Source organism: Garra rufa, chromosome 9 (genome assembly GCF_049309525.1).
Source record: "Garra rufa chromosome 9, GarRuf1.0, whole genome shotgun sequence".
Taxonomy (NCBI): domain Eukaryota; kingdom Metazoa; phylum Chordata; class Actinopteri; order Cypriniformes; family Cyprinidae; genus Garra; species Garra rufa.
Window position 1 is genome coordinate 25,983,963 of NC_133369.1, and position 13,340 is coordinate 25,997,302.

Sequence of the window (13,340 nt, forward strand, 5' to 3'; positions counted from 1 at the left end):
AATTATTCGACGTCAGCATTTTTACCAATAAGGCTATATAGCATTTGCAGATAAAAACAAGTATTGGCTTTTCAGCGCAGACAACGTTTATAAATACACATCCAGTAACAGGACTTTGATGCCTAAACTAATTTACTTACCAAAGTTTATCAGAAGTAGCATCACTGGCGCTTTAACTTTCAACTGTTAACCAGATAAATTACCAAATGTCATTCGTGTTATTTATACACTTAGAAGAGTTTCATGCTTTTACGTTCATCAATAGTCTTTCCACTCTTAGTATTGACAGCAAAGGTGGAGTCACATCGGTTATTTTCTGTGATGAACATAAAATGTTTATTACTGATGACACTGCATTTGGCAGAATATACCCATAAGCAATACACAGAGTCAGAAGCAAAGAGACACTTTTTTTATTTTAAAGCAAAAAGAACAAAAGGAATTCTTTCCTCCCCCCCAAAAGGAGAACAAAACAAGGAAATGTGAAACTGCACAATACCTTTTGCATTCATTTTTTAAATTTAAAATTCCAATATATAATATTTAGCTGTTTTTTGTGATTTAGTGACATTTACTTGCCGTTAAACATTGCAGAAACATTCTGGAACACATAAAGGGAAGGAAGGTGGAGCTTAGCTCTAAAAGCGATGATGTCACAACAGCCACTATCCAATCAGGGGGAGGCACAAAGGAGACTAGTGTGTGTGGTAAGGCGTTGTACAACACGAGCGTTTGGAGTAAGAACACTCTAATCCGCACATCCTACATCTTATTTTTTTTCCTTCTGTCATTATCACATCTGGGTTCTCTCGGTAGTGAATATATTTGATGGAGAAGTGCTTTGACTTATTAAATGGTGCATCAGTTCCGAAGCAGGAGTCTGGGCCTACTGTTCCAGTAGATCAGATACAGAAAGGTGTGTGTATGCATGTGAAAGATGGAGAGAGAAAATGCTATTCTAGTTTACTCTATTCCACCACTCTTCTGTAAAAGTACAGGTAGCCCAGGTCCTTAGGTGGTTTCTCAGAGGCACAGACTTTCTGATCATTAAAGATTACCCACCTAAAATAAAGCAGAGTGACAACGAATAGATTAATACTTTTAAAAAGTGATATTGATGTACCAGAATAATAATACAGAGAGATGAGTCCACTGAAGGATAGAGACTTCACTCACTGTTGGTCCTTCTTGATGTGGCAGACGTAATGACCACACATTGTGCTCGTTCCCATGTGACTGATGAACGCAAAAAGCTCATACTCTTCAGCAGAAAAGAATAGGAAAGATGTGGATCATTAGAAGAAAGCAAATTATTTACAAAAATCACAATATAATAAAATACAGCAGAAACATACTTCCTTGCCCATCACGGACACGCGGTCCTGGAGGAGGTTCCCGACTGGCTTCACTTCCTCCCTCCGAGCGTCCACCCTCAGACACATCCATGGACTCCAGATCATCCAGATGAGAGAAGATCCAGTCCACAGCTCGCTCTAGAACATTATTCTACAAACACAAAAATTGACAGATAAGATTTGAATCTCTTAAATAAATCATCATTTAACAAAATGTTCTGTGAATTCATTGCCTAGTTATACTACGAAATTCACCATTTTTGCTACCCATTATCAAAATTTAGGAGCATGCTTTGTGTAACTTGGGCTGTGTTCACATCTGTCATGTTTTCTTCGATTGCTCTGTTAATGCAGTTCATTTGAGTAAGTGTGAACGCTGCCATCCGAACCCTGGTACGCACCAAAAGTGGATGGGTCTCGATCCGCTTCCAAACCAACTCTGGTGCGGTTCAAATGAAATATGAATGCAACACGGACCAAATACTTATAAACGAACCAAAAACAGGATGTGACGCTATGCAACATAAATACACGAAGGGAACACACAATGTATCCAAAAAGAAAATAAGCAGAGGGCAAACGTGAAGCAACGATGAGGTAAAGTGCCTTTTATGAACTCTTTATGAGTTTGCAGGTGGTAAAAAAAATAAAAATGATATACACGTAACAATTAGCGTGCTTAGTCCAGCAGATGACATTAGGTGTATTGGACTCAAAGTCTCGCTTCAAGTCAAACACACCTTTTCCTTTTGTTGGAGTGTTCGGTGAGTTCTGTCATGAAATGTACATCATTCAACCTGACCAATCAGGTTCGCTGTTAAAAATGCCAGTGTGAATGCTAAGTGGACCAGGACCAAATGTATCATTTTCCTTTTAGGTCCAGACCAAATGAACCAAACAAACCGAACTACAAGTGTGAACACACCCTCAAGTGCATTTGAAGCAGTAAGTATTAACTGGAGAATCGCAGTGATGCCACTTCATGGGGGTTACAATTTTAAAAGAGATGTTACATTTTTTTTATACTGAGGTAAAACCAATGTAGCAACTGGGTTGCATGCAAAATGGGGGACAAAATACTTTTGGTATCATGTTTAAGCATCAATAAATCTTTTTGGTATTGCTCCGGTTAAAGGATTAGTTCACTTCCAAAATAAAAGTTTCCTGATAATTTAATCACCCCCATGTCATACAAGATTTCTTCAGAAATTAGGTTTTTGAGGGAAACATTCCTGGTTTTTTCTCCAAATAATGCAGCTTCAAAGTGCTCTACAAGATCCCAGCCGAAGGAAAAACAGTCTTATCTAGCAAAACGACTGGTCATTTTCAAAAAATAAATAAATAAAATGTATATACTTTCAACCTATAAACCTCACACACGTGACATAGGCAAAAGTACCAACCCAGTGTTTACAAACCGAACTAGCAAAGAAAGTCAAATGCCCTTTACAAAAAAAGTAAAACAACGAAGTCAGACGATTTTATGTTGGAGGAGAAAGTGAGACGTTTTTTGCCGAAGTACACAGATGAAGAACTAACCGTGCGCGACCTTTCCAACATGAATACGTAATGCGTGAATACGTATGAGGGATTCATGTGATTTTTATAATAATAAAAAAAAAAAAGAAAATAGATAGTTTTGCTAGATTTGACTCTTATTCTTTAGCAGGGATCGTGTAGAGCCCTTTGAAGCTGCACTGAAACTGCAATTTAGACCTTAAACCTATTGATCCCCATTGAAGTCCACTATATGGAGAAAAATCCTGGAATGTTTTCCTCAAAAACCTTTTTTTTTTTGACTGAAGAAAGAAAGACATGAACATCTTGGATGACATGGGGTTGAGCAAATTATCAAGACATGTTTATTCTAGAAGTAACTAATCCTTTAAGAGAAACGTTTGACGAGGCTCACCGTAGCTCTGAGAGCGCGAGTGGCCTGGTCTCGGCTGAATCCCATCGACACGATGGTTGCTAGGTGTTCCTCAGGTATACTCTCTGTGGGTGTGGTGCCAGGAGCAGAACTAGATCCAGGCAACACTAAAGGTGCGGAGAAATCTGCAGAAGATCAGAGAATATTACTGCATATCTGCATGCTACTTCAAATCCTCTTCACATCCAACACTCATTAATGAATGTATTTACCAGGGTCTTCCATGTGTCCCATCACCCAGTTCATAGCAGCATCAATGCCAGTGTTGCCTGTGTAGTACACAGCCTTTCGACAGGCCTCCAGTGGAAAACCCATCTCACACAGCTGAGATACTGTGGAGTCATCCAACACTGGAGCTGAGACATAGAGAGAGAGAGAGAGAGTGCTCTACAGACATGTTTCAATATCAAAATAATAGAGGGTTTTGGATATTTTAATCAAAAAAATCATACATATTGTGCCTTTAAAAGTAATAGTTCACCTCAAAAGAATTTTTTTTTTTTTAAATGTACTCACCCTTCTTCATCAGATCATATTTGCCATTTAAATTAATTATTTATATCACTTGCTCGTCAATGGATCCTATTCAGTAAATGGGTGCAAACAGCTGATGAAAACATTAGAATAATCCAAAACAGCCTATCAATTAAAATCTTGTGAAGTGAAAAACTGCTAATTTTTAATAAACAAATCCATTAAATCCAATACATTTTTTCAGTGAAAAAAGTTCTCATCTGAACTTGAGAAAAAAAATGAACAGAACAAACACTATTTAAAAGTGAAAACAGTTCAAACCAAATATGTTGGTAGATTTTGCTGTGAAGGGACAACAGGTGATGGACTTTTTCACTGGAGGAATCATTATGGACAGCTATTTTTGCCAGAAGCGATGGTTTACAAATTATGTATTTGTTTCTTACATAAACAGCTTTTGATTTAATAAGATGATAATTTATGGACTGTTGTGAGTTGTGTAGATTACATCTGCATTGTTAAAATATTTTTATTAGCGGTTTGAACTCTCATTATGACGGCACCCATTCACAGCAGAGGAGTTAATGCTAAATTTCTCCAAATCTGATCCGATAAAGAAGGGTGAGCACATTTTCAACAAATTGTAATTTTTAGGTAAAGTATTCCTTTAAATTAAAAATAAAACATTTAATTGGAAACTAAATATTAAGACTAGCTAAAGCTGTATGAGAAATAATTTTCATAGAGCAAATAAACTAAAGCAAGCAATTGTAATAAAATAAAAACAGACACTGTAAACAAAGAAAGCAAAGGAAAAAGAAAGAACGAAAGACAGGCTTAAGTGACAGACAGATGCAGTCGGAAAGAGGAGAAAAGACAGACTGACACAGCAGTGGGGAGTAGAGAGAGTCGTCCTCCTCGTTGCCGTGGGAGCCCAGGATACCTTTAACCTCCACATCAGGGGTCATGAGAGGAGGTGGAGCCACCTCTGGAAGAAGCTCTTCCCCTGGCTGCTGTCCCATGGCACGGAGTGCGCTCAGATCCAGTGTGTCAGGAACGTCAATGCTCACATCTAATGAAGTGATTACGAGAGTATATCAGCATTTAAACTAGGGCTGTAAACAAACTAACATAATTATACAATCAATTGTGCAAAATGAACGTTACATTATCAAACAGCCAAAAATATTTATAATTCACCCAGTTTTTTAGGAACCCAATCCAGGCCGAAGGTGAATTTCTTAATTTGGATGACAAGATGATCAGGAAATGAAGCAAAGCGTGTGGTTCTAAGAGAAAAAGAAATATAAAGAAACTATTACACACACAAGTAGAAAACCAAAGACTAATTGTGACCCTGGACCACAAAACCAGTGTTATATTTGTAGCAATTGCCAAAAATACATTGTATGGGTCAAAATTAACGATTTTTCTTTTATGCCAAAAAAATCATTAGGATATTAAGTAAAGATCATGAGCCATGAAGATATTCTGTTAATGTCCTACCATAAATATCAAAACTAATTTTTGATTAGTAATATGCATAGCTAAGAACTTAATTTGGGCAACTTTAAAGAAGATTCTCAATATTTAGATTTTTTGCACCCTCAGATTCCAGATTTTCATATATTGTCCTAACCTAACAATTCACACAGCAAAGGAAAGATTATTTATTCAGCTTTCAGATGATGTATAAATCTCAATTTCAAAAAATGGACCTTTATGACTGGTTTTGTTGAACTAATATTATTATTACTTTGTGGCAGTGGTTTTGGCTTGCACTGCAGAGCTCCAGAAATCTGTGAGTGTTTCTGGTTCGCTAAGAGCAGCCAAACAGACAGCGAATGGGATTTGAGCACGTGGTGCTGCAGGGGGAGGAGCTCCAGATGACTCCGCCTCCTCTCTGCGACGCTCTGCTTCATGTAGCTCCTCTGATGAACAGAAAGAGATGATAAATGAGCAGAAGAACAAAACAGAATGGATACACAGAAGCATACTATGAGTGTCTAACCCATATTAGTTGCCTGGTCCATGGGAACGGGCAGCTGGACTATGTAGTCCACTCTCTGGGTATATTTGGCCTTTTGTGACTGCTGGCATACGATCTTCTCCTCCACTAGGAAGCGGAAAGCTTCTGAGGGATTCATGCCAGACCGGCAGTTCCTCTGGCCAACATAAATACAAGGCAAATTGAGTGAATGCAAAAGTAAGTTGTGTACAGCACAGACAGCAAGAGACAGTCATTATTATTACCTCCACCATATTTATAAAGTGAAGAAGAAACTCCTGCGCATCCTGCTGTCGATTGGTAGAGAACTCAGGGTGGCCTCGTCCAACCAGGGCTTTGAACATGCGAGGTGCTATTCCAACCTGGTCACCCTGTACGAACAAATTCACATTTATAAATGGCTTTTCCTAAACATGAGCAGAATGAATGTCTGCATTTTCTTGCAAAAATAATCACATTCCATACAAAAACTATTAATGTATGATTTAAACAGAAATCCTACTTATCTTTCATGAACGAGACCCAATATGTGTGTACATACCTTGGTTTCAGTTGAGGCATTGGGGTCATCTCCGGGATCAGGGGCTGGCTTAGAGTACTCTCCTGAGAGAAGGCCATATCCCAGCTTTGCTCTGATGTTAAAGAGTGGAAATGAAGGAAGAAAAGATAAAAATTTTGGTTACTTCATAAAATCGCTATAGTGTTTCAGCTCTTTGATTCAATTGGAGCAGATAATCATGCTTTTTCAGGTAGCAGGGAGAATTGATGTATGGCGACATCTGCTGGATATGTGGTATTACTAAAGCCTCTTCAGTATCATCTTCAAAGGGACAGTTCACCCAAAAATTAAAATACTCATTACCCCACCCTCATGTCGTTCTAAACCTGCAAGACCTTCATTCATCTTCAGAACACAAATTAAGATATTTTTGATGAAATCCAAGAGCTTTCAGACCCTGCATAGACAGCAACACAACTGACATGTTCAAGGCCCAGAAAGGTAGTAAGGACATCTTTAAAATAGTCCATGTGACATTCAACCTTAATTTTATGAAACTACAAGAATACTTTTTGTGCAAAAAAATAAAGACATGTTAAAGACTGACACGGAACAGAAGGAATTGTTGAATAAAGTAGTTATTTTTGTATTCTTTGCGCACAAAAAGTATTCTCGTAGCTTAATAACATTACGAATGAACCACTGATGTCACACAGACTATTATATTAATGTCCTTACTACCTTTCTGGGCCTTGAACGTGTCAGTTGCATTGCTGTCTATGCAGGGTCAAAAAGATCTCGGATTTCATCAGAAATATTTTAATCCTGTGTTCCGAAGGTGAACGAAAGTCTTGCAGGTTTGGAACGACTTTTGGTAATTAATGACAGCATTTTCATTACTGGGTGAACTAACCCTTTAATAGGCCTGAAATTAAAATAAGATTTGAAAGCTACTGAAGACAGCAACATTTTTGAGGTGAACAATCCTTTTTAGACCAAACAAAATGATATTTTAAATTATGTGTGCATTTGAGAGTTTGTGAGACAGGTACTCACACTTGAGTCTTGAAATCCTGGGTAGGGTCACTGGGCGCCTCATTAAAGACCTTGTCGATGTTGGAAACGTATCTGAGTATCAATAAGAGTGAGAGGAAACAAGATGCATTTAGACACTTTATTTCAACAGCAAAAGCTCCATATGATCATAAAATATACAAAACTTACATACACCACCATTCAAACGTGTGGGGTCAATACAATTTTTGTAATGTTTTCAAAAATCTCTTATGCTTGGCAAGGCTGCATTTATCTTAATAAAGTAATTTTATGAAATATTACAATTTAAATGAACTATTTTCTACTTTAATATATTTGAAATAATTTAAAATGTAAATAATAATTAAAATCATTTTAATTTAAATAATTTAAAATTGTATTTATTTTGAGTTTATAAAAACCATTGCTTAAGTCAGTGTCACACATTCCTTCAGAAATCATTCTAATATGCTGATTAATAATATAATTAATAATCACAAAAAATACATTCTTTAATGAATAAAAAGCTCAAAAAACTGTGTTTTTGAAGCAAAAATCTTCTGTAACATTGTCTTTAATATCTCTTATTTTAATATATAGAAGTATTCATTTCTTTTTAAAAACATCTCACTCACCTCAAATCTTTAAACTGTAGTGTACATGCATATGACTCACATGCTCATATCTCTGGCTGAAATATTACTGCACCAACATGACAAAAACTCTACAAGTTACACAGTCTGACAAACACTGTGAGAAGAACTAACTTGGTCTGGAAGTCTGGGATGGTGAAGAGCACTTGCATGACAGAGTTGAGGTAGCAGCTGTTTCCCAGGTTCTTCATACCAGTGAGCCCCGGGCCCCACATGGGCCTCAGAGTGGTACCTGACTCCTGTATCACCTCCCACTCTCCCACACGCTGGTTCACTGCGATCTCCAGCTCAGTCATGGTTCTTTCCGTCTAACAAAGAGAGAGAAGCACTAATCAATAGATTCTTACGCACTTTAAGAACTAAAGCCCACCTTACAGAGATTTTTAGGATGACAGTACCTTTTCCATTGTCATCATGTCGATGCCAAAGTGAGAAAGGTGTTCTGGAAGCTTAGCGTCTAATACCATATCATCTTCATCATATGAATAGACATCTGCAAAGACACAAACATCACACAGTGTAATTACAGCACTAGTTAACAAGCAAGCATATATAACTTCACTAGCTTGAAATATTCAACGTCAGCATGATTTAATTAGATTCCAGCAGATTTTGTGACAATCTCACCTGCTCCGTCAGGTGTTATTGTGCCGAGTTTGACAGCCAGAGGGAATCCAGTCTGCTGGTAGTGCAGGAGGGCATGGTTATTCCCCCCTGAGCCATCAAAATATCTCCGGCCGCACAAAACCTTGCCATCTGTCAGATTCATCCACAGGTTTTCCTGTAGGTTACAGACCTCACACTTCCATCCACTAAAAGAAAGATGGAAGTATGTAAATGTAAACAATCACTCAAGTTCCTCCTAGGATCATGTTTTCGAGCTTAGCTGTACATATCAAATGTCTACAACATTTACACATGTATGTAACCCTGGACCACAAAACCAGTCTTAAGCAGCATAGGTATATTTGTAGCAATACCAAAAAATACACTGTACGTGACAAAATTATTGATTTTTCTTTTATGACAAAAATCATTAGGATATTAAGTAAAGATCATGTTCCATAAAGATATCCTGTAAACTTCCTACCATAAATGTATCAAAACTTATTTTTTGATTAGTAATATATTGCTAAGAACTTTAAAGGTGATTTTCTCAATATTTAGATTTTTTGCAACCTCAGATTGCAGATTTGCCAACAACAAAAAGTTGAATCTCGACTAAATATTGTCCTATCCTAACAAAACCATACATCAATGGAAGGCTTATTTATTCAGCTTTTCAATTCCATGAGTGGTTTTGTGGTCCAGGGTCACGTATGTACCTCGGAGGGATTTTGAGCCCATTGTCGAGTTGTTTCAGTTCAGCTGCGTGTTTTGACTCCTGTCGCACTTCTCCGTCCCACTGCTGCACCTGCAAAGCGTGCGACACTGAGTCTGCTGCCTGCAGCCCTGCCATCGACAGAGACACCTGCAATAACACCAATATAGCCAATCAATATCTGCTCTATTATTAAGTATAAAGCATTTATTGAATTAATAATTATTTATATATTACACAGAGCAAAATGACTAACCCGTTCTCGGACAACATCTGGCATGGAGGCTAGATCATCTGATGTCACTTCCTGTTGGTCTGGAAACAGAACCACCTTGACCTCTTCCTCATACTGCTCCTGTTCAACATCAAACCCTCCCTCAATCCCTGCAAGAAACACATGCAAGTTTTCAGCCTTTTACATTTCATAAAATAAACGTACTAATAACACAGAACACAAAACAAACATGTACTAAAATATTAAGCAAACACTGAGGGCTAAAGAATGCAGATGCTTACCAATGGCTAGTCTTGTGGGCTTCTTTTTTGGAGGGTCACCTGATCCAGAATTGTTATCATCCTCCTTCTGGCAAACAGACAAGATTAGTCCATAGTTGCTATGAATCAGCACTTAAAATGCAGTGATATTGTGTGAAGATTACAATATGTTAAAATATTTCTGCTATACCATATTATTTTGCAGAGACATAAACCATAAAAAGCCTAAAAAGTCACAGTGGCCGCTCACATTTTCAGCTGCCTTTTGTTCCAGAAGTATGTTTCCCATTCATTTTTTCCACAGAGATTTTACTTTTTTTCATAATAGAGTTATGTCATGAACTAAACCAATCAGCTATGAGGTGAATTTCACCATAAACTTTAAACTATTCAAAACTTGGACCAAAAGACAAAACTGTACTCAAAGTCACAGAAGCAGCAACTGATCTTTTCTTCTTTCCGTAACACACTTATTGGATTCTAATATGTGGGCGTGGCACTCAAAAGTGGAGACAGATGAACATAAGCTCACAGGGGCGAAGTCTGCCGAGGTCAGGAAGACATTAAAAATAAAACATATCCATGGACTAAGTCAGGCTATTAGAAGGGCTTTATGAAAGCGAGTAAGCACTCTTTTGGTATGTTTTACTCGTCATGATTCTCGAACTGGTGAAGATTTCTTTGGAGAATCATGGGTAATGTAGTTTTAACCAGGAATTTCACTGCAAAACGTGCTTATTTTTAAATATCAGTTGAGATAATCTGGGCTGATGGCTTCAACAAAAGCATCATTGATTAAGGCTTTAAGGGTTCATAAATTATCGTTAAAAAACAATTTCACGTCGGCGCCGACATACAGCGCTGTTGCGCTCCAAGCGTCCCGTGTTCGAATCCCGACTTGAGGACCTTACCCGATCCCATCTCTTATCTCTCTCCCACTTCGCTTCCTGTCAATTCTGATCTGTCCAATCAAAATAAAGGTAAAAATGCCAAAGGATAAATCTAAAAAAAAAAAAAAAAACTATTTCACTATGGAGAAAATAAATGGGATTTTTACTTCCAGAACCCAAATGTTGACCTTAAAGTAGGGCTGCACGATTAATCGAACGATGTTGTGCGGCGCGTTTAGTCAATGAAGCCAGTACTTTGATTAGTAGTAAATCTCCATCACGTGCGTTCAGCTGCGTTCAGCAGGAGCGTTCAGAGGCGTAAATCACTGACAAGCTACGCCAAATCGCGCTCAAAATCGAATACGATTTTGAACGCGATTTGGCGTAGCTTGTCAGTGATTAACGTCTCTGTTTATTAATTGCCGCTCCAGCTGAACACACATGATGGAGATACACTACTAATCAAAGTACTAATCTTCATTGACTAAACGCGCCTCTCAACATTGTTCGATTAATCGTGCAGCCCTACCTTAAAGGCAACCCCGGGTATTAAGATTGTATTTCTTAATATAATGTAAATGAAGTCTCTTACTAAAATACATAGTAGAAAACCCATTAAAGATTTACATTATTTAAAAAAAAAAATCCACATTTTGGAATATGGGGGCCACTACTATACAATTATGTCAAATAGTTGAACTCTGCATGCTATTTTTACCGCAACACATTTTGGACCATAAAATACTGATACAACATACATTTTCAGTCGAAGGATAACAAGAGATGCGATGGAAATCTTCACTGCTTTCCTAGTGATAAGAAGAGGAGAAAAGAATGGGAAGATGCCTGTGGATGAATAAAATTTCCTAAAGACTTGCGTCTTTGTTCTCTCCACTTTAGCCCTGATGCGTCTGAGACTTGTGGTAGACCACAGCAAAGACATGAAATGGGGATTTCACTCAATATCCAGAGGCTTTTAGACTCCTTGTGTAGAAAAATCGATGGTACAGCATTTGGTTTAAGGTTATGATTATTTCAATCTTCATCTGTAAGCTGTGCAATGCATGTGTAATGTGTAAGTATCAGTATATTATTATTCAGTTATGTGATGCAGTAAAAAAAAAATTGACAGGTAGTGCCAGTAGCTCACTGAGTGCAACAATTTGTCGTCATCAAAATAATGGCACCACCCATAGTCCAAAACATAAAGCGATGTGGATTTTTAATTATTATAAATCTTTCATTGGTTTTCTACTATATATTTCAGTAAAGGACATCATTTACGTTATATTAAGCCATACAAGTCTTAATACCTAGGTTCCCTATAAACACTGCTATTTCTCCCACCCAGCCTGAGACAGCAAAATATGCTAAACCAATGGCATGAGTTTGGGGCGGGACTATCTATCCAATGAAAGGCAGGAGGAGAAGGAGTGTCCAGGAAGCCTGTTTGATGCCCATCATTTTTTTTTTTTTTTTTTCATTTGAACACTTATATAAAGAGTTCTGAACCCAACCCATGAATGATTATTATTTATAACTGCACAGAGTGATTTGTTTCTGTGTTTACCTGTGTTTTCCGGGTCCGAGTGATGTGCAGGTAAGCTCTCTGGCCGGTTTTGGCATGATGTCTTTCTACATACTTACTCCCAAATCCCAGAAAGCTGTTCATGCAGACATACAAGCCTCCCTCACTCTCCTAAAACAATAGGAAAGAATTGTGTGAACAAAATACTGTTGGTCAGCACCATGCGCTCAGTGAGGCTGTGGCTGTCTGACGTGCACAAAACAACACTGATACAGAAGCACAGACTTATCAAGAAAACAAACTTTGCAGCTACTCGCTCACGTTAGCGTTATAACTAGCTCAAGATAAAGTAATAGATATAAGCGGCTAATTTAAGATTTAAGTTGTTTAGTCAAGGTGTGACCAAAGACATTACGATGATGACTCGCTTGACATAATGAAGGAAAATTGTGCAAACTTGTGCACTCATTGAGCGCTAGTTAGCAAACATCACGGCTCATGGTAAGACGAAAGCAAAACAACAACCTTACGCAAACAAAAAACAAATAAATTAACCCCGAAAGTGCGCGATGACTGTGCAGTCGCATGCTACTTGTTACTGAACTCACCGGGCTGGCGAATGAGAAGGCGCACTCGTCTTTGTGAACACGATCTCCGGGCCTCGGAACCCGAATCGTAGACAGAACCGACATCAATATCTCGCTAACCTCCGTCATATCTGGCTAAACACGATTTGCCGCCTTGCCTTCACACGCTTGCCCGCCTGGGTATTTTGGCCCCCGCTCCTGAAATACAGTCCGCTTTAAGTCTCTGACAGCCCCTTCTTTCTCTCAGTTTCCCCTCAATGAAAAGCTGCTACTGATGATCCAGTGTGTTTCATTCGAGGCCAGGGGCGCTGCACACACTCTCACTGCACGCATTACAGCCGCGAGTGTTTGACCGTAAAGCGCCAAAACTGCGCGCGTACGAGTTTTACAATCCTAAGTAAATTTTGACACTCAAATAAGCACATTAGTGTAACGTATTCCCTACAATAGTTAAATGATCGTTTACTGCAGCATAACAATCTTAGTGTAACAAATACTTTCTTTAGCTGTTCACTACTGAGGAGAAATAATAAACCTTTTGTGAATTCTCATGTATGTTGTGTTT

The 13,340-nt window shown here is 38.1% G+C and overlaps 1 protein-coding gene across 6 annotated transcripts; it reads right to left on the reverse strand.

Annotated features, from left to right (window-relative positions):
• Positions 1-397: 397 nt before the first annotated feature.
• Positions 398-13,089, reverse strand: usp5 (ubiquitin specific peptidase 5 (isopeptidase T)). 6 transcript variants are annotated; one of them, XM_073847225.1, is made up of 21 exons: positions 12,797-13,089; positions 12,231-12,359; positions 11,419-11,469; positions 9,792-9,858; positions 9,532-9,659; positions 9,280-9,425; positions 8,582-8,766; positions 8,353-8,447; positions 8,069-8,262; positions 7,323-7,394; positions 6,309-6,399; positions 6,013-6,138; positions 5,771-5,924; positions 5,516-5,690; positions 4,960-5,048; positions 4,646-4,831; positions 3,498-3,641; positions 3,268-3,410; positions 1,356-1,506; positions 1,177-1,261; positions 398-1,062 (listed from the first exon to the last, which is right to left on the reverse strand). In XM_073847225.1, exons 1-21 carry the CDS (start codon positions 12,902-12,904, stop codon positions 969-971), a joined length of 2,613 nt encoding a protein of 870 aa, XP_073703326.1. In that variant the 5' UTR covers positions 12,905-13,089; the 3' UTR covers positions 398-968. The 6 variants fall into 6 exon arrangements, with proteins under 6 accessions (XP_073703326.1, XP_073703330.1, XP_073703329.1 ...); XM_073847229.1 differs by having other exon boundaries at positions 4,703-4,831; positions 12,797-13,088; XM_073847228.1 differs by lacking the exon at positions 11,419-11,469 and having other exon boundaries at positions 9,792-9,855.
• Positions 13,090-13,340: the final 251 nt, after the last annotated feature.